We start from the raw sequence: 21,792 nt of genomic DNA, 5'->3' as shown, positions 1-21,792 counted from the left end.
CTCGTCAGCCCAGAAATGCCAGAGAAAACACTCTTTCTTTTCCTGTAATTTGCAGCCAATAGCGCGTCCATGGATGTGCTCATCAGTGTGGGGAGGGCCCTGTTGAGAGTTCCCATCCCCTTGTTCATTCAACCCATGTTTATTGAGCACCTAATATGTGCCCAGAACCTTGCTGGGCTCCAAGGGGGTGAAGAAGAACAGTGACAGAGTGGTAAAGTATAAACACTGGCACTAAACAGATCTGAGTTCAAATTTGATTCAGCCCAACGAGAAGTTCCAGGAGGGTATAAACATGTGCATCAGGGTGACCAATGACCCTCCAGCCCGCAGCACAGGCCTGACACCAAATGTGTGCTCAGCAAATACCCATGGTTAAATAATGGGTGAGTCCTCGTCTTATGACTCCCTAGCTGTATCGGGGACAAGGCATTTTACCTTTTGGTCTCCCTCCCCTGCAAAGTGGGAATAGAAATCTTACACGATGTGGAGCAGCGGGGGCCTCACACTGCTAGAGGGAGATGAGTCGCATCTCCACTTTGTAAAACTCGTGGCAACATCCCCTGAAGGGCAACATATTCCTCCCTCTGACCCACAGTCCCGATCCTAGGTACAGAAATACATGCACATGGGCACCGCAAGACATGTCCAACATTGCTCATAGCATCCGTAGTCATAATAGCCCCAGAGTGAAAACTCCCTAAATGCCCATCAAAAGAATGGGTAAATAGAATTGGTAAATACCTTGTGGGATCGTCACCAGCGGAATGCTCTACAGTAATGAAAATAACCTACACCCACACAACCACGTGGATGGATCTCACACACCTAACAAAGCCAGGCCCCGAAACACACGTCTCCCGTCTATATGAGGCCCAAACACAGCAAACCTAACCCGTGCTGTCAGAGGTCAGGATGGTGGCTACCCTCAGGGAGAGGGTTAGTGACTGGACGTAGTAGGAGGGCCTTCTGGAGGGCTGGTAACACTCTTTCTTGATCTGGGTGCTGGTTATGGGGAGGGTGTTCAGTTTGTGAAAATTCATTGAGCGGTTCACTTACGTGCATTTTTCTTATGTATGTTATACTTTAACAAAAAAATTTTTTTTGAAAATAAAAACTATTTACCGTGCAGGATGTTTGTAGGAGTACATGAAAAGACATTTGCAATATGTTTAGCATCTGCTAGGTCCATGGGCAATACTTATTAAAAGTCATTTAATTCATTGTTAATTATTTGATTAATGACTACTCACTTCTTAAATATAGATTCCTGCCCTCCTCCACCCAAGGAAAGGGACAGCATACTGAGAAATCAAGGGGAAATACACACACACACACACACACACAATAATAGTAGCACATACATCTAAGCACTCTGCATGTGCCAATCTTGGTGTTAGGAGTTTGCATCCAGCATCACATCAAATCCTCACAGAAACCCCATGAAGTCCAAAACTGCTATCCTATTCATGCATGAGGACACTGAGGCTCAGAGAGGGCAAGCCACTTGCCCAAGGTCACAGAGCCAGGAAATGACCAAGTCGACTGCACTCAAGCAGCCAGACTCCAGAGCCCACAGCCTTGACCACTCTGAATCCCCACTTCAGTCTTCCATCCCTTTCTTCTAACACCCCTATCCCACCCACAACCCCACACTGGGAGAAAAATGTTGAAATCTGCGTTCTGCTAGATTGACGAGCTCAAACAAGGAAGTGTCAACAGCTCAAAGATGAGAATGGGGCAAGAGATACTCATGTCTCCATCTTTCAATTCAGACTCCCTAATCCGAAATGCTTCACTGGGGATCTGCAACCCTAAACACCCATGTTCACACGAATGATTCCCCCTGACAGCCTTGAGTTTACAGGGGTTTTCCGGCTCATGATTCAAAGAGCAAACATGGGAGGGCTGGGCCCCATCCTCCAGCGAGGTTGCCTGGTCCCTTGTGAAGGCAGCTTTTGTCTGTCTTCTTCCTGACCCTTCCAGGGGTGCCTTTCTCAAGGGGCCTCCTTGGGTTTCTCGCATTCTGTTTTCTTTTCATTTTGAGGTTCACAGAGCTGTGGACTCATTGTGTTTTCTCCTGGAGGAGCTTGTTTCACAATGGACCTCTATTATGATACTGGGGTCTGGGGTTGGGGGCGGTCACTGAAGCAGAAATTCAGCCCCAAATACTCAGAAGCTTGCTCCAGGCCCTGCTCACCTGTGCTTGTGACTTCCAAGCCCTTCCGTACAGAGTTCTGACTCCCAGGGAAGAGAACCAGCATCCCACCCCCAAGTTCTGGAAAAACGACCTTGCATAGTTCAGAGTCCCTTGAAAAATAAAATGAACTCTGCCCTTTGAAATGGGTCTCATGGTTTTTTTGACCGGACTGTACAGATATTTATTAAAATAAAAAGGGAAGTGGCAGGACTCTAGATGTTATTTTTCCTTTTAGTTCATCTGTATTTTCTCGATTTTTCACCAGTGAACACATGTTCATTAGCAATAATATAAAATGGATATACAGAGAACCACAAACACTGGATATACAGAGAAGAGGTAGCTTCCTTATTCGATCTGTAACTAACCCATTCTTCTTTACAGTAACCACTTATTAGAGGGGAAACATTACATTTTCAGTCTATTTTAAACCATAGTTCAATTCAGTACATAAAAATGGATCCCTTGATTCGCAAAATGACACCAGTAAAGGCTCCCAAACACAGTCACAATCTGATACATAGGAAGAAAAGGACATGACCTCCAGTTTCTGACAAACACGCTGGGGAGGCATTGACATCGCCAATGCGGAAAACACTGTCTTGAAATGTTAGCTGGGTGTCCGTCCATGCTTCCTGATGCCCCATGACCCTTGCCCTGCTCAGGGCACTGGAACAAACAGTACCTGTGTTTCAAGGAAGGGCAACTTCAGCAGAAGCAGAGAGAAGGCTTTTGAGTCTACAAAGCCTGGGTCTCTGACAAAACAGCAGTGACAGAGAACAGATCAGTGGTTGCCAGTTGCAGGGGAAGAGGGAGGGGGTAACTATGAAAGGGCAGCCTGAGTGTATTTTGGGGGTGATGGAACTGTTCTGTATTATTGTATTATTGTGGCTACATAAAACTATTCATGTGGGCTTCCCTGGTGGCACAGTGGTTGAGAGTCCGCCGGCCGATGCAGGGGACACGGGTTCGTGCCCTGGTCTGGGAAGATCCCACATGCCGCGGAGCGGCTGGGCCCGTGAGCCATGGCCACTGAGCCTGCACGTCCGGAGCCTGTGCTCCGCAACGGGAGAGGCCACAACAGTGAGAGGCCCGCGTACCGCAAAAAAAACAAACAAAAAAAACAACTCTTCATGTGTTAAACTCATTGAATTATACACCCAAAAAAGGTCAATTTTACTGTAGGTTAACTTTTTTAAAAGACTGAGTTGTTTTGTTTGTTTGTTTGTTTTAGTTATAAGATACTATTTCTCTTTTCACTCTCTCTCCCTTTTTTATCGGCCGTACCTGGCGGCTTACAGTATCTTAGTTCCCCCACCAGGGATTGAACCCAGGCCACGGCAGTGAAAGTGCTGAATTCTAACCACTGAACTGTCAGGGAATTCCTAAAGCCTGGGTTTTTCAATTTCAAAATTTGGGGCATAGGAGACATTAAGAATAGCATATACATGATGAATTGAGGCAAGGTTTCCTGCCCCCAGGACTAGAAAATTTCCCATGTTGGGTTGGTGGAGTGTGAGGGTCCAAGAGAAATTGAAGAGAAAATAGTTCTAGTGGGTTCTGAGAAGTGTCTCATGGCCTTGCTTCTCCCCAGGCAAACCTTGACGTGGGAAGAGGACAACAGAAACCCCAAGTCAACGTGCGGGATTCCAGAACAGAGGGGTTCTGTGTCCACATTCCCTTCCAGAACCAGGAGAGGTGGCAGGACCCCAGGGAGAGAAAGTTAACTGGAAGGTCTCAGTAGTTCCAGGCAGATGGGCTGTGGCAGTCCCCCGGGATCCTGCCTGAGACCCAAGGCATCAAGACACAGAACAATTTTGGGTGTCCAGCAAGGGTGTCCAGTAAAAAGTAAAGGCTAGGGCTTCCCTGGTGGCGCAGGGGTTGAGAGTCCGCCTGTCGATGCCGGGGACACGGGTTCGTGCCCCGGTCCGGGAAGATCCCACATGCCGTGGAGCAGCTGGGCCCGTGAGCCATGGCCACTGAGCCTGCGCGTCCGGAGCCTGTGCTCCGCCATGGGAGAGGCCACAACAGTGAGAGGCCCGCGTACCGCAAAAAAAAAAATAAAGACTAAATTCGAAGGGGCCTTTTGGACGGGAGGGAAGCACAGCATCTTGGCATCAAGGGGTCAGATGGCATATAGCTGCTTCTATATTTCCAGTCAAAACAGGGACAGGACAGCCTTCTTCAGATGCCTTGGCACAAATAAAGCCCCTGGAACAGAAATAAAATCCCAGGGGGAAATGGGGAAGTTTTTGTTACTCAGCAAAATGGCATGTGAAATGCTAAACTATACATACATTAGAAAAAAAATATGTAGGGGAGTTCGCTGGTGGCCTAGTGGTTAGGATTCAGAGTTTTCACTGCGGAGGCCCAGGTTAGATCCCTGGTCAGGGAACCATCCCACATGCTGCGTGGCATGGCGCAGCCAATAAGCAAATAAATAAATAAATGAAGGGATTATGTATTAAAAAAAAAATGTAGGGACCTCCCTGCCAGTCCAATGGTTAAGACTTTGCCTTTCAATGAAGGGGGTGCGGGTTCGATCCCTGGTTGGGGAGCTAAGATCCCAGAGGCCTTGCGGCCAAAACAACAAAACATAAAATATAAGCAATATTGTAACAAATTCAATAAAGACTTTAGAAAATGGTCCACATCAAAAAAAATCTTCAAAAAAAAAAATGTAGACACATGAGTTTATGAAATGAAGTTCATACCCCATCCCCAGACATTATCCCCCACAGCCCTGTGAGGTAGATATTATCCTCCCATTTTACAGATGAGGAAACTGAAGTTCAAAGGTTTGGAGGGACTTGCCCAGGGTCACAGGATTTGAACCAGGGCAATATGCGCCCATATCCATCCCCTTTCTGCCGTAACACAAATGCAGCCTCCTAGCTTCAAACCAGCAGCTGTTAGCTGTCCAGTAACAAACTTGAATCCACTCTTTGGCTTATCTGCTTCCATTTCCCCCCAAAAGAGTGGCAACCTGGCCCAAACCACAAGAGTTGTACCAAGGTAACATAAAAGGGGACCCCTTTGAGGATGACTGACAACATACAAGCTGTGGGAAGAGTCTGGTGAGTGCTTGAATAGATGATTGAGTTCAAGGCCATGGCCCAGCCCCTTGGAGGCATCGGCCAGACTCTCACAGGAAGTGGGAGCAGCTCCAGTGAAGGTCTGACATGAGGGGAAGGCAGCGTGGCTCACTGATTACAGGGGCATCAGACACAGGGGAGAATTCTGACACCACTCACTCGCTGTGTATCCCTGGGAAGTAATCACCTTCTCTGAACCTTAGTCTCCTTATCTGACATTTGAGGTTCAACAATATCAAGCACTCATGACAAAGATGAAGTTCAAGTATGGAAAGCACCTGGCACAGAGTAGGTAGTCCATAAATGTGCATTTCGCCCTTCTCTCTCCGCTTTTGCTTATAATATGCTCTCGCTGGACTAGGACCTGGACCTCCCTGTGCCTCTTTTTTTCACCTGTAAAATAGACTCCAAAGGCCCAAGTGGTGGTAACAAATGCCTCATTACTTCATTTGGGGAAGGGAAGAAGAAAGGGTAAGGGTACAGACCGGGATGTCACACAATCCCTCAGGCCTGGGAAACTGGAAAGCATTTTCCAGGTTATAAAAGTGGGAGGCATGACATTCACAGACATGGGGATGCAAAACGGTCAGAGCGTGCCCAAGGCATCCTCGTCTCTCAGCCCAGTGATTAAGAGAAAGGACTAGAGCGTGAATGCCTAGGCCCCATGCCCACTGTGAGACTCTGGACGCGTCACCTCACACTACGAGCCTCAGTTTCCCCCTTGTAGAATGGACGTACTCGTTCCCATCCCACACAGGATTGTGAGGGGCTGGAGGTGGAAAACGATGCCGCACCTGGCATTCAGCAAGAGCTTGGCAAGCATTAGCTGTTGACACTGTTTTTATTGTTATTATTATCCAATGGGTTGAGTCCTAATGATACTGACCAGGGTTTTTGGCCTTCCTTAATCAACAGAAATTGACTAGAGGCCAGACAAGAAATTCAGGCAAGCCTTTATGGGGGTCCCTGCTACAGCAGGGGGGAGTGAAAACTAGTAACAGGTTCCCTTGCTCACCCCCCCGGAGGCAGGGCAAGCTGGTTCCTTCTATGGGGTGAGGGTAGGGGTGCGTCCAGGGATCAGGCTAGAGGGGTTTCTTACGTAGTTTGCCCACCCTCTGGTGGTGTTGAGTTCAGGGGGCATGCGCAGTACTCCGTTTGTGCTCCTGGCTCTTCAGAAGTGGCAGATGGGTTTTAGGTCCTTTTGTATCTTGTTGTCCATAATTTGCCCCACCTGCCCATGCACGCGGTTATGTTTAGCCCCTTATAGTTTGTTTGTATTTTGTTGCTTGAGGAGACATTTGTCCAGGTGCAAGCACTGCAGCAAAGAGTCCCAGGTCCCAGGTCCCAGCCTGTCTCACTAACTCTGCCCCATCCTCTCTGTGTCCTTGGGCACCTGTCCCCACTGGGTCTCAGTTTTCTCCTCTGCAAAGGAGGAACAGCAACCCCTCCCTCCAGGGTTCTGTGAGGATGTGTAGCCCCCAGCATGTGACTGTCACGCAATTAGGATTCAGAAACCAGGACACCCCTGCCCTGGAACTGAGGGGTGCCCCAGATGTAGGGAAATCAGAGAGAGTTTGACTCTTTTTTGACATTTTGGGAACAAGAGCCCTCCAACTGGAGAAGAATAATTGGACCAAGAATGGAAAAGGCCTGGATATGAGATTGAGGTCCCTTCCTGGGCTCCACCGGCTGCCTCTCCCAGTGTTTCCAAATGTGATCTTCAGGCCACCTCAGAGCGTGGGTCCCCAGCCTCAGTCCCACACGTGAAACCATGAAGTCTTGAGTAACATCCCCATCTCAAGTTTTCCTCTGTTTAACTTGTCAATCAAACGGCTTAACTGTCCCACCTACTAATATGATCGGCAATTATTTACTTTGGAGAGCAATTATTACTTTGGTGTCTTACTTTGAAAGACACCACCAGATTGCAGAATTCTGAGTTATCTCGAAACCCATCATTCAACTGCTCGTTTCCGGATTCCCACACTATAAAAGAGGCTGCCTCCTCAGCAGTAGCCAGCAGGGAAGAGGAGACCAAGACATCTGCTGGGACGCCTGAGAAGCCAGGTGAGATCTGCCCATTCCGTCCCCCGCCCCTCCACTGCCTGAGTGTGGAGGACTCAACCCAAAGCCTGGCTCAGAGGAAACGCGTTAGTTATTGCTATTCACTCCCTGGTGTGCAGGGACAGGGGCAGGTGGTGGATGGGTTCCTCTCTTGTATTCGTGCCACAGTGGACCTGTCATTCTTTCCACAGATACTGAATGAGAAGATGTTTCAAACTGGGCGCCTTGTTGTCTTCTGTGGGCTGCTGGCCCAGACCATGGTCCTGCTGGAAGCCCTGACCTTGCCCCTGGACCAGACACTGCCCTTGCCTATGACTCCATCCCTGGCCTTGAGTCCCACAGATCTTGCTGGAAGCTTGACAAGTGGTAAGTGAGAGTCTGTGATAACCTCCTTCAGGGGTGTGTGTGTATGTCTGTGTTTGTGTGTGTGTGTGTGTGTGTGTGTGTGTGTGTGTGTGTGTGTGTGTGGTTGGTTGGGAAGAGAGATAAAAGGGGGCAAGGACTGAGGACCCATAATTGTCAGATCTGACCCCCAAGGGCCCCATACCCATTTCCAGCTCTCAGCAATGGCCTGCTCGCCGAGGATCTATTGGACATTCTCGAAAACCTTCCGCTCTTGGACATCCTGAAGACTGGAGGGAACTCTCCCAGTCGCCAGCGGGGGGGCCTGCTTGGGAAAGTGCCCTTACTGACTCCTCTCCTGAACAACATCGTTGAGTGAGTAGCCCTAAAATAGGGCCTTGGACCCCACCGGAGAACCCCCGTTGGAGATCTAACAGCCCCAGGCAGTGGCCCTGAAGGGGGGTGGGGGGGGTCTGAACATGAGGCCAGGACTCAGGCTGAGACCTTCCTCACAGTCTGGCAGGGAACACCAGCCCTCTTGAACTAGCAATTTCCCCCAGTCCTAAAGCGCGTCCTTAGTCCCCAGCATCATCTATAATCCTCACCATAGTCCTCTGAGGTCAATTTAATAATCCCTAGTTTACAGACGGAAAAACCAAGGCACAGGAAGGTGCCTGTGATCACACCACAGGAGTGATGCAGAGTGAGGGTTCTAACTCTAACTGACTTAAGTCCAAAGCCAAGGTCTTTTCCACTATATGATAGTAATTTTGTTCTCCTCACCTGTGAAATCCCTTAGAACACTGTGGCCTTTGATGTAAGCAAGAAAGTGTAAGCTACTCTCCTCAGTGACATCATTATGTGATGTCCGTGGAGCAATCCAAGATGAACAATCCAGGAGCCACCTCAGAGCTCTCTAAGCAAGGAGCAATAGTAGAAAGTTTGAGGCCAGTGAGCTGGCAAAGCCTAGATCCTCCATAGGACTGGGTCAGGGATATTCCCATGATTCCTACCCACCCAGGTGCTTGCCCCTGACTAGAAGACAGATAGATGGGCTTGAGTTTGATTCTTATATTCACCGTGTACTTGCTGGGTGACCTGGGGCAAGGCACTCAGTCTCTCTGGGCTTGGTTTCTTCATCTGTAAAACGAAGATTACGGTACCCACAGAGAAAAACTGTTGGGAGGACTGTAAAGATGTAGATCACCTGGCTCAGTGGCTGGCTCAGAGAAGAGACTTACTTCCACCCTCTCTCCATTCTCCCCGACTTCCTGCTTCTCCTTCTCCATGACAAACATTGTTGATTGATCTGCCATGGAAGAACTTGGCAGGATGAGTGATTCCTACCATAAATGTTTGTGAAGGACTTACTCCAATTGCCCGGACTCCAATAACCACTTACCCATCCATCCATCTATTTGTCCATCCTCCCTCCATCTAACCACTTACTCTTCCATGCATCCACCCACATATCCATCTACCCCCCTGCTCATCAGTCTACAAAGTCAACCAATATAGAGTGGGCCCTTTCTTTGTAAGGCTCTGAGCTGGCATACAGGATGAAAATATAACCCAGACACAGTCTCTATCCTGGAATACCTTATAGACTTGAGATGAGGAGAGGGCCATGTGTGTGTCTGGATCTGACCCAGGGCAGAGTTTGCGAAAAATTGATGTGAGACTCGAAACCCATGTGGCTTTTGCTGCAAGACTCCCCTCCTATCTCCTCCATCCCACCTCATGGGTAGCTCCCACTCTGGGATGGGTAAGGTGGAGTTAGGTGTGGTTTCTAGATTTAGAACTAGAGGAGTTAATGTTTCTCCTCCCAATGTTGCTCCCTGGGCAGTTTGAAGACCACTGATCCCCAGCTGCTGGAACTTGTCCTCCTGAAGAGCCCTGATGGCCATCGTCTCTATGTCACCATCCCTCTGGCCATGGTCCTCAGTGTGAAAATGTGAGTGGGTCCCAAGGGGGAATGGGAGGATGGCTCACCAGAGGAGACCCTGATGACCTTGGGTAGTCAAAAAGAAAAAAGGTGTTGGAGTCTGTCTAACAGACCTGAGCCTCCAACTTCAGCTCATTTGCTGCCATGCTGAGTGACCTTGAGTCACTTGGGAAACTCATTTAACCTCTGTGAGCCTTGGTTTCCTCTGCTGGGAAATGAGATGAGTACAGCTGTGGGCAAGATGGCTGGCATTTCTGTCAAGGAGAAAAGCCTCCTCTGCCTTGGGATGTGGTGAGACCAGCTGCAACAGAGTGTCTTTTCTTCAGGCCCTTGGTTGGAAGTCCATTGAAGCTGGCTGTGAAGCTAAACATCACTTCAGAACTCTTAGCTGTGAAAGATGAACAGGAGAAGTTCTACATCGTCCATTGCAGCTGCACTTTCTCCCCTGGCAGCCTGCAAATCTCCCTGCTTAATGGGTGAGGCCAGAGGGGTGGCTACTCCTGTCCAGAAACAATAGGATGGGATGATGGATGGATGGTTGGGAAGATAGAACAATGGGAGAATGGATGAGTGGGAGGGTGGAAGGGTGAGAAGATGGCTAGGCGGATGGATGGATGGCTGCATGGAAGCACGGATGAATAGGTAAATGGTCACTTATCCCTTCTTAGGCCAGGCTGACCAATTCTGTGCTGGATTAGGCAACAAGAAATCTGAGTTCAAGCCCCATCTACCTGAGGGGTGTGGCAAGGGATGGAGGGCTTCCTGTGTGAACTTGAACAGTGCTTCCCCAGCCTGGGTCTCAGCTTTCTCAGATAACTGCAATATGGAGCTCCTTTGGCATTATCGACAGAATCCTCTAAAATAATAGATGCGACGTGCTTTGTACCAGTAAAGGGTAAAAGCTATGGAGCCTACCTGGGTTACTATTTCAGTTAGTGCTGCAAGGGAGATGGGGGCAGGTATAATATACAGGAGTCGTCCCATCATGGCTCACGTTTACTGAACACATGTGTTGTGCATCACACGTATCATCTCATTGAGTCCTCATGACAACTACATACTAAGCACTGTTCATTCATTTATGGATTCTACAAAGCCTTATTGAACACCTACTGTGCCCTGGAACTGTGGGTTTATTCCACACGTACCTGGTATGTGCGCTGCTGTGCCGTGTATCGCTCCCTTTGGATGTGCCCCTTGCTGTGGATCGTGTGGGTGTGGAGGCACGAGGCCAGGTTCCATTCCTCGGTGCTGAGTCTGCAGTGGGCACATACAAGTGCTTCTCCGTACCAGCCTCAGGCCCCTGCACTGCCCGTGGCTTTTCTCTTTCAGGTTGGGCGCCCTCCCCAGTGAAAGCCTTATTGACAACATCACTGGGATCTTGAATAATGTCCTTCCTGGGCTGGTGCAGGGCCAGGTAAGTGAGTACAAGAGGGGGCTCCTGACCTTTGGCTCTTAGAGCTTCTCAGGCTAAAAGAAGCCCCTGGGGTGAGCTTTTCTGAGCCTCTCAGTTTAATAAGTAAATTCCATCCATCAGTCTATCTGTCCATTGATCCATCTGTCCACGTTTCTTCCTTTCATCCTTCAAAATGTATTGATTGGTTTCTGCTCTGGGCCAGGCCCTGTGTGTGTCCACACTACAGCTGAAACAGATGGGCTCCTGCCCCAAGAAGCTCCCAGGCCACCCCCACTATGGCTGCAGGCCAGGCCCACCCAGCCTATGCTTCGATGCCTCCTATAACCAGAAACTCACCCCTCCCAGGGTAGTCCACCCTATTCAGAAACAGGTGCCAGATCACACAGCGAACAACAGTTCACTGCGTGACTGGGCACCTCACCCATGTCTTCAGTTCCTCCTTCCACCCAGTGTGGGTGTGTGAACATTCATCTGTGGGACTGCTTCGAATCAGACACTCTCAGATACAGAAAAATGATGGGCGATCTCCCCAGGGAACGCATACTGGGGATGCTGTTGCTGCCAGGCTCTCCCTAAGGTGCCACTTTGCCTAACTCTCCTCTCTGCCCCTGGGTCAGGTCTGCCCTCTGGTCATTGAGGCTCTCGATCACTTGGACGCCACTCTAGTACATTCCACTGTCGGTAAGTACCTGCTTCCAAGCCCTCCCTCCCCACTGCAGGAGCAGGGATTTCCCCCAGGGAGCTCTGTCCCTGCACACGTGGGACAGCTAGGTCCCTCCAGCCTCAACTCTCCCCATTTCAGATTTCTTCCTTGCCTTGAATTATCCAGATCCTGTTGAGGCATAGACTATATCTCCCCACATCAGCCCTGACACTGAGAACAGCTGGGCTGGTTGGTGGAGGCGGTACGGTCCCCTCCAAGCCCTGCCTGAGCGTGGTTGGAGCTCAGAGTTCCCATTCCCTAGTCCCAGGCCTCCAGAGGACTGTGGAGGTCCCTGGGCTCCTTCACTCTGGTCTGTGGTTATTGTTTCTTCATTTTCCAGACGCACTGATGTATGGGCTGGAATCAAAGTCTCAGCCTTCCAGGAAGGGACCTGGCCTGTGCTGAGCTGAGTGAGTATTGCAACCCACTCTGCAGGATTTGGGAGCTGGCTGTTCTTCTCCTGGTGGGGGCAGCAGGGGGCTTGGGACAGTGACATCCAAAGAGAGAGACAAACAGCCACATAGACATACACCAAGATGCACAGAGAAGTCCACAGAAATGCTGACAGAGGTGGAGAGACACAGGCGGCACCGCAACACAGCTACAAAGAGAAACACACATGGTCGTGGATACGTGCACACACACACACACACAAATGCCCGGACACACACATGGTCACTCAGACAGACACACAGAGGCACACACTCTCATGTCAGCACACGCACACATGTACACACACATGCAAACGCGCCACGCACAAATGGACACACAGACACACACTCACTCAAGCACATGCACAAGGAGCCCCCTGACCCCGGGCCTCAGGGTCAAGATCACCCCAGCCTTAGGGTCTCAGCCTCCTCCCCACCCTCTGGAGGAGGGGGGTTGATGATGGGCCAATACCAGCAAGACTCAGGGACTTCGAGTCTCCATTCCAGCTGGGGTCTTGTCCCAACAGAACCATTTCCTGCTGCTCGATCCACGCCCTGCCCAGCACCTGAGGGCTCACAGAAGGCTGGCCCGTGTCCTGGACCATGACACGGGCATGTTTGGAAACAGAGCAGCCTCCTCTCCAAGGAAACTGCTTCCCCTTCTTTCCCACCAGGCATGTGTCACATTCCATGTTCGTCACCAAATAAAACTGTCCTTTCTCTGCACAAGATGCCTTGTCATTCTTCACCATCGCTGGAGGGCTCATAGTTGGGAAAGTACCCTGGCCTGAGTGGTTGGAGCTGTAGAACAGAGTTTGGACCTTACATTGGAAATCTTAATGGTCTTAGCCAGGACGGGAAGATGTTCAGATGGGTGTGGATTTCAGAGAGACTGCTCTGGGGTTCCTAGGATGGGTGGACAGGGTGTTGCGTAGATGTAACACTCCAGGCAAAAGTGATGATACACAAGATACCGCGCAAGAAGTGAAAATGGCAGATTAGAGAGATGTTCAGGAGGTGGACCTGGAAGGGTGGAGGTGAGGGAGCAGGTGAGCTCCCATCCGTGTCTCAGGTGGGGAATCCCAAAGGTAACTGGAAATATGGGAGGACGAGTTGATTTCAGCAGGAATACTATGCCTTTAGCTGTGGCCCTGCTATGTGAAAGTGTTTGTGGGACCTCGAGGGAGACATCCAGGAGGCTGATAGATACACGTCCTCTACCACCTCTCTTTTGCCTACTTGCACCCAGTCATACTGGCCTCTTCTCTGCTCTCTCAGCAAGAGGATGATGAAGATGACAAGGAGGAAGTATAGGAGGAAGGACAAACTGTTCCAGAATGTTCATTGCTGAAAGGCTTGGGAAAGATAAGCACAGAGAAGGGTCATGGGAGTTGCATACAAAAAGGTTATTGATGCCCTGGGTGAGAGTCATATTTTTAGAGGAAGAAACCTGATTTTAAGGAACTGAGAAGAGAAAGGGATGTAAGGAAGTTGAGACTGTGAATACAGGTTAGATTTATGAAAAATTGGATGCAAGAAAGAAGAAGAAGGGCTACCCGGGCTGGGGGACGCTGTCCCCTCAAATAAAAAATAAATATGCTTTCACTGTTTGAGGTCCTTAGAGGATCAGCCCCACCCTTTCACTCCACAGCTGAGGCCTTGAGTTGTACGTGAATGACTTGCACAAGGTCACAGAGTAACAAAAAGGCAAATCAAGGAGGGAAACATCATAGACATCGAGAGAACCCACTGACCCTGTGAGAATGAACAGATTCAGGCTGGTGTTTCTCAGCTCCTGCCAAACACCTGCCATCGTGTCCGGACCCACCACTATCTCCACTTGCCATTGCTACCAACCAACATGGCGTCAGGGGACGACAGTCCCGTGGTTCAGAACTGCAAGAAGGCTTATTGTAGGAAACCAGCATGCGTCTTCTGGTGAGGATTTAAGAGGGGAAACATCTTCCACACTCACAGAAGTAGAAGATCTTTGAGCTCAGGATGAGTAGTTAAATTCTGTAAGCAGCTGAATGATTGTTATGACTGTGAAAGACCTGAAATACAGAAAGGACCTTCCAGACTGGAAACCAGCAATTAGGACCTGACTTGCAGAGAACCCAGGCATTAACTACCTTCATTTCCTCTCTGGGCAAGCATTAGGTCAGGACTGAGAGTTCCCCAGGACTGAGGCCCCAAGAATCAAGGTGGATAAAGACGGGCACATACACACACCTGGGACTCTCAACACTGGTCCTGCTGCCCTCTGACCACGGCTCCAAACTGCATTCCTGCCTGGACACACACCCACCGTCCATCTCTGGATACTATTTTCTTCCTACTGCTCCCTGGACTTCTTCTTATAGCCCACTGATGGGTCCTTCCCTCCCCTAACAATTTCAATTCCTAATTAACTGGTCTAAGATTCCCCTGCATACAAGTGACCTGGTTAATCAGAACACATTTATGACTTATAATAGGACATTTTCACATTTTCAAAGCTCGTCAGAAGGATGTCAGTGGCAACGGCAGATTAAAGACCTCCAAAAATTCTCTCCTACATAAAAGCAATCAGAAAACCAGCAAAAATTGTCCGAACCAATTTTTTCAGAACTCTGGAAATTAACCAAAGGCTTGCAGCAATCCGGGGCCGGGGTTGGGGGGGTGTTTATTCAATAAAAAATGGCTGAACCTTGGTCAGAACAGCCAGCTTTGTGACACTTTAGCGTACGCATCTCCCACTTTCCAGCTCCACAGTAGACTTGAAAACCAAAAGCCCATAATCTTGGTGAAAACCATTAGCCTGGCAGCCACAGAAGGTCGGCAGAAGGGGATTGATTGGAACAACTTCGAAGCCTCATTCCCGGAGAAGTGTCATTGTTTGAGCGGTCTGTTAGTTCCCTGGAGGACCCCATTCTCAAGGCTGTCTTTACTTGACGTGAGTTAGAGTTCTGCCAGTCAGTATGAATCATCTTTTCCCCAAGGACATTTGTCAAAATGGTAGACAGGCCTTAAGACTGGGTCCCCAGGAGTCTTTAACTCTCAAGCTAGTCCACATTCAAGTCTTCAGGAACTTGTCATAATTACCTTTTAAATGTTCCTGCCAGTCACCGGCTCCAGCAGCCTCTGCTTCCGGTAAGATGACCTTGACTATAATTCTATGTGTTTATCTCTCTCCAGATTTCAGGATGGCTGTTTGCCCTATGACCTCAATTCTCTGATGGATCTAAGCCTTGAGCCCTTTTCTTGTTGTGAGGATGGGAGTGACAACTTCCAAGCTCTGTACGTGTGAGAGCTGAAGTTAGAAGTCTGAGTTTGCCATAGTATTCACCAGTTAGTTTCGTTTCGCTAGAGGATGGGCCCCCAGTGTCCCCCATACTGCCATCCTGAAAGCGAGACTTCTTTGGAAGTTGTTGGCCATTATTTCTTCAAATTTATTTTCTGCAACCACTCCTTTTCTCCTCTCATTCTGGGACTCTGATGACATGAATGAAGCCTTTTTGTTATAGTCCCTCTGGTCACTGAGGCTCTCTTCATTTCTTTCACCCTTTTTTCCTTCCTCTTATTCAGAGTGGATAACTTCTATTGATTTACCTTCAAGTTAATTGACTATTTCCTCTTTCATCTCCACTGTGTTGCTGAGCCTACCCGCTGAATTTTTTATTTCAGTTACTTTTATTTTTACACTCTAAGATTTCCACTTGGTTCTTTTTTGTAGATTCCATTTCTCTTTTGAGACCTTTATCTTTCCATTCGTTTCTAAAGTGTTCATCCTTAATTCTTGGACCATGTTTATAATATCTGCTTTAATGCCATTGTTTGTTCATTTTAATGTCTGGATCATCTCAGAGTTGAAGTCTATGAGTTGTCTGTTCACTTGACAATTTGTCAGACTTTCCTAGTTAATTGTATTTCAAATAATTTGGGGTTGCATACTTTTTAATACTATGTTATGAGACTCTGTGTCCTATTTAAATCCTGTGGAGAATATTGGGGGGGTGCATTTTAGCATGCAATTGACCCAATTAGAATCTAACCCAGTTAAATTCAGTTTCCATCCTACCATCTGTGGGCTATGTTTTTGTTTTTTTACATCTTTATTGGAGTATAATTGCTTTACAATGGTGTGTTAGATTCTGCTTTATAACAAAGTAAATCAGTTATACATATACATATGTTCCCATATCTCTTCCCTCTTGCGTCTCCCTCCCTCCCACCCTCCCTATCCCACCCCTCTAGGTGGTCACAAAGCACCGAGCTGATCTCCCTGTGCTATGCGGCTGCTTCCCACTAGCTATCTACCTTGCGTTTGGTAGTGTATATATGTCCATGCCTCTCTCCAGCTTTGTCATAACTTACCCTTCCCCCTCCCCATATCCTCAAGTCCATTCTCTAGTAGGTCTGTGTCTTTATTCCTGTCTTACCCCTAGGTTCTTCATGACATTTTTTTCCCCTTAAATTCCATATATATGTGTTAGCATAGGGTATTTGTCTTTCTCTTTCTGACTTACTTCACTCTGTATGACTGGGCTGTGTTTTTAAACAAGGGATTTCCTCCATTGTCTTTCTCGCATAAGGGCCCCTCTTCTAGTCCTTGGATCAGAAAGAGAGGACTTCCCTTGGAGCTCTTTCTGCTCACACCCGTACATAGTTCCATGATTCAGACTGTCTTTGGGTCCAGGCTGAAAGATATAAGTGGGATAAAAACCCAGGAAACTCAACTATGGATCATTCATTCTTTTAAGTTATGACTTCCTTCCCCAATCCACCATTTATGTTTCAGAATTCTCAGAGAGCCACTTCATTCACTATGTCCAAGGGGTTCATTTCATTCAATAGGAAGGACAGTGTGGAGTATGCTTACCCCATCTATTTCAACTCTCCAATCTGCAAAACCAAATGGCTTATGACACATGATGGTGGACTACCAGAAATTTAACCAGGTGCTCTCATGGTTGCAGTATCTTTAATAGAACAGTTGAATGCAGCCTCTGGTACTTGGTATGTAGCTATTTATCTGGAAAATGTGTTCTTTTCGATACTCGTCAGATAATGAGTCCAGAAGCAGTTTGCATTCACTTGGGATGGACAATGGCACACATTCAGCCTTGCCCCTGCTCTGAGTCACAAAATAGCCAGAGGGGTCCTCTCATGTTCATGTTCTAGTTACTGTTGCTGTACAACATTTCACCCCCAAATTCAGGAGCTTAAACAACAATACCCAGTGATGTTCCCTGGTTTCTGTGGGCCAGAAATTCAGGAAGGCTCAGGGGGAAGTTCTGGTTCATAGTCTCTCATGTGATTGCAGCTTTGCTTGTAATCGCTTATTTAATCCTCCACACAGCCCTCTGAGCTACGTACCGTTATTATTGGCCTCCCTTTGCAGAGGCACAGAGAGGTTGAGTAAAATCCCTAAAGTCACCCAGCTGGGTGAGGTGGCGCTGGGGCAGGAGCCAGGCAGCCAGGCCCACAGGAGGAACATCAGAGAAGCTGTGACTCATTCCCCATCAACCTCCGCATCCCACACCCCACTCTGCCCCCCAACACCAGCCCACAGCTCCCACAGGCATTGCAAGGAGAGGCAGGAAGAGTAACAAGAGCAGACTCATCGAGCCTGACTGTGGGCCGGCCTCTGCTCTAAGCATTCTTTGTAGGTTCATTAAAGTAATTAATCAATCCTCCCAATAACCCTCGAGGCTTGCATTGTTACTGCCCCATTTCACAGATGCAAAGCCTGAGACACAGAGAGATGGGGTCACTTGCCCAAGGACCCACACCTGTAAGTGTGGAGGTGTCTGGCTCTAGTAGGCTCTATCTTGTCTCTGGATAAATTCACTCACAGTCCTCGCCCTTCGTCCCAGGCCCTGTGAGCCAGCCTTGTCCAGTGGCATTTCCTCTTGTAATTCTACAGAGGCCGCTAAAGACCCCATAGGACACGCATGGCAAATATCAAAGATTTTCAATGAGCTGGAGTTGATGCTCCAGGGGAGTGAAGACTGCAGGTCTCACCACAACCGTGAACACTCTGGACCACAAGGGGGCAGAAGCTGGCTCCATCCAGCTCAGGGTCCTGCCTAGCAGAGGTGTTCTCAGGAGGAAAGGGGGAAGGCGGGTCATCCACAAGGACCAGCCATTCAGGGCCACAATGTCAGCCTTAAATGTCAGCCAGTGGAAAGGAGGGAATGTGCTTGAGTTCTTGCCCTTGCACCATGCCTCATGTCTCTGTTTGATCATTAATTTCCAGCTTCGACAACTTGACTTGTTTTATCTCTCCCCGTCCTCCCCCACCACCTAACTCACAAGGGCCTGGGTCTACTGTCTCTCAGACTCTTTCTTCTCTCTCAAATCTTCATCATAAAACTTCAACAGTTTCTCTGCCACCTGCTTGTATTCTCTTTTCTATTCCCAACTCTCCATTTCATTCTTTTACTAATTACACTCAATGGTAACGTCTCGGAATTTGCTCACTTTTTAAAAACTGGAATCTCAATTTTTATGGTATTAGTTAGGACAGAGCAAGGCTGTGCTACAGTAACAAAGGAGCCCTGAAACCTCAGTGGAGTAACACTATAAAGTTTGATTTTTCACTCACACATTCACTCCACACGCCATTTTGGAGTGATACTGTCTGGAGTGCACAACCTCCTCTGTCACCAAGACAGGGCAATGAGGGCTGGCAGATGGGCAGGACATTATCAAAAGCTGCGCCAAAAAGCGGCATGCTTCACTTCTTTCACATTCCACTGGCTAGCCGTTCTCTTCCCCTGAGCCCCAGCCTCCTCATCTGAAAAGGGGGGATAATCACAGAACCCGTCTGAGAGGGGTTTTGTGGGGATTAAGTCAGGTGATACATATAAAACACAAGAGTCAGGCTCAAGAAACAAGCTATTATTATCATTCATGCCAAATCTTTCCTGGAATAGCATTTCAAGCACATTATTTGAGCCTCATTTTATCATTGAAAAAAAAAGGGGGGGAGGCATAATAGTACTACATTCAGCACTATTGGGAACACAAAATAATGTGTACAAGACCTGGCACGTAGTAAGTGCTTAAGAAATGCTGCTGCCCTGAGTTAGCTTCAAAATCTTTCTAGAAGGAATCATTGGTTCCAGGGCTGAGCAACCAGGATCTAGGAATTGGACACACAAGAGAGAACCAGCATCAAGGTCAGTCAGGGTTCGATCAGCATAGAACCACTAGGAGTAATGTGTATAATAAGGGATATATTGTAGGGCTCCCTTATCCCTGCAACTCATGGAACTGTGGGAGCAAGTTGAATGGGCTCTGTTAAGTTGTTGTCTTTGCATCTGATGCTGGAGCCTGAAGTCAGCAGGGCAGGCAGAAAGGAAGGGAAGATGGATGTGGAGTGGGGGAAGATCAAAGACAAACTGGAACCTGCTTCTGTGTCTCCCCACCTCCAAGGCTCCAAGTTCAAAGATGCAGGGATGCTGGGGAGAGTTCCTGCTCCTCTGGGGGATGATTTTGAGAGCCCAGGCACTTGATAAGGCAGTGGAGCAGAGCCAGAGACTGAGTGCTGGTCCAGACCCTGCCCCTACTTGCATGTGACACTTAATGCAAAGTAACCAAGACCAGTCACAATCCCACAGCCCTCTTGAGCATTAACTGTGATGCAGCAGAGCAGAACTCACTGCATGGCATCCTCCTCTTTGGGACTCAGTCTTCTAAGCTGTGAAATGGGAGACTTTCAGCATTTGAGTCCTTGTTTCAGAAGAAAATTCTCTGCCCTGGAAGGGCACCATTTTATTTATGCTGCAGCTAAATACTTCTCCCCTTGTATTAGTTATCTACTGCTGTGTAACAAGTTACCCCACAACTTTGTGGCTCAAAACCATAAACATTTATTCTACCTATCACAGTTTCTGTAGGTCACAAATATAGGAAGAGCTGGGTGATTCTGGCTCAGGGTCTCCCATGTGGTTTCAGTTAAAATGTTTTCCAGGGCTGCATCTTCCGAAGGCTTGACCAGGGCTGGAGAATCTATTACCAAGATGATTCACGCAAGTGGCTTTTGGCTGGAGGCCTCAGTTCCTTGCCACCCAGACCTCTCCATTGGGCTGCTTGAATGTCCTCTCAACATGGCAGCTGGCCTCCCCCAAAGCAAGTGATCCAAGAGAAGGAAAGAGGGAAGCTGCAGAACCTTTTATCACCTTGTCTTAAAAGTCACACGTCATCACTTTCTGCCATATTCTCTTCACTAGAAGTGAGTCACTAAATCCACTCCACACCCAAGGGGAGAAGAATTAGTCCTGTCTCTTGAAGGTAGCATCAAAGAATTTGGACGTGTTTTAAAACCACTATCCCCCTCTCCATTCCAGATATCCCCATGGACATTGCCCTCAATGACCAAAGGCTCAGGAGCATATTTTCCTAAGCAAACAAGGCTTTTCTCCTTAGATAAAATCTTTAGCCTCCCTAGAAGGTGGAAGTCGCTGCAATCCAGTGTTTGGATTTTATATTATTGTTGTTTCAACTGTTTGTTTAATAGCAGTTTTTCCTTCCCACCACATTCAAATCAAACAAAAGTAGAAATACTCTGATTGAAGTGGAGATAAAGGGCACAGTTTCAACATTTCTGCCCTTTGTCAGTGTCTTTGCCAGCGGTGATGGTACTTCCCCAGGTATGTGAGATGACTTGAGACAGAGCATGAAATCCCAAAGGAGAAACATTTTTGTTCTCTTATTTATTCTTTTTCCCTTCCTCTGACCACAGGAAGAAGAAAGTCTCAGTTGGGAACTAGTCTGTCTTTACTACTTTGGGTGATGCTGCTACAATCCCTCTTGAGAGAGAGAGATCCTCCAATTGTTCTCACCACATTATCCCATAAAACATAACATTTTTCTTTTTCGCTTGTATCTACTTTGTGGTTATCTTCTATTTCTGAAAGTTGATGCTGGGGCTTCTAACTGAAAATTGTGAAGTTTCCTATTACAATAGATTTTCTTTAAAAATAGGGAGACAATTGAAAGGAGAATATTAAGTAAGTAAAAGTAATGGTGGCTGGTTTGGGGCAGAAATCGTGGAGGTGATATGTGAATGACTGGAATCTGGAGACCCTGGGGGCCTGTCCTCTAATAGGGGACCCGTCCTCTGATGCCTAGCCAGCCTGGCCGCTGGATACCATGAAGCCACGTAAGCCTTCAGGGCCCTAGCCTTGCACCAGCACTCTCGCATAGCCTTGTGACCACTACAGAGAGCTGCTGCATGGCAACACAGCAGTCATCTTGAAGATTAATATTTATTTGGCAGCCTAACACCTTGCTAAACCCTTTAAATGCAGGATCTTATTTAATCCTCACAGAGATAAGGACTCTAAGACTCAAGGTCATACAGCCTGTGAACAGCGGATTCAGGATTCAAATCCCAGAAGTCCAACTCTAGAGCCCAAGCTCTTTGCCAGGGGCTGCAAACTCACCATCCTCCAGCCAAATCTGGCACACTATTTTTCCTTTATACTTTAAATTACTTTAAGTGCTGATTATTCTCCAATTGTGGACTGATTGTAAATGCAGTCACCTATTCCCACACCTCCATCATACCAAATTGTCTTACGCTATTAAATGCTTGGCCCCAAAAGTA

General features: G+C 47.9%; 1 protein-coding gene across 1 annotated transcript; it reads left to right on the top strand.

Moving 5' to 3' along the window:
- The first annotated feature begins 7,323 nt into the window (after positions 1-7,323).
- Positions 7,324-12,878, top strand: BPIFA1 (BPI fold containing family A member 1). Its single transcript, XM_060124047.1, has 9 exons — positions 7,324-7,359; positions 7,548-7,722; positions 7,914-8,073; positions 9,545-9,652; positions 9,970-10,119; positions 10,976-11,060; positions 11,678-11,741; positions 12,104-12,173; positions 12,722-12,878. Exons 2-8 carry the CDS (start codon positions 7,563-7,565, stop codon positions 12,166-12,168), a joined length of 792 nt encoding a protein of 263 aa, XP_059980030.1. The 5' UTR covers positions 7,324-7,359; positions 7,548-7,562; the 3' UTR covers positions 12,169-12,173; positions 12,722-12,878.
- The last annotated feature ends 8,914 nt before the right edge of the window (positions 12,879-21,792 follow it).

The sequence above is a fragment of the Lagenorhynchus albirostris genome, chromosome 15 (genome assembly GCF_949774975.1).
Source record: "Lagenorhynchus albirostris chromosome 15, mLagAlb1.1, whole genome shotgun sequence".
NCBI lineage: Eukaryota > Metazoa > Chordata > Mammalia > Artiodactyla > Delphinidae > Lagenorhynchus > Lagenorhynchus albirostris.
Note: the sequence above shows the minus strand (reverse complement) of the source record. Positions and strands in the feature narration are given on the sequence as shown.

What these genes read in the sequence shown, in the direction of transcription:
- BPIFA1 (XM_060124047.1), top strand. Translation starts at nt 7,563, where the DNA reads ATGTTTCAAACTGGGCGCCTTGTTGTCTTCTGTGGGCTGCTGGCCCAG. An exon ending in TGCTGGAAGCTTGACAAGTG is followed by an intron (nt 7,723 to 7,913) that starts GTAAGTGAGAGT and finishes ACCCATTTCCAG; the next exon opens with CTCTCAGCAATGGCCTGCTC. An exon ending in CAAATCTCCCTGCTTAATGG is followed by an intron (nt 10,120 to 10,975) that starts GTGAGGCCAGAG and finishes TTTCTCTTTCAG; the next exon opens with GTTGGGCGCCCTCCCCAGTG.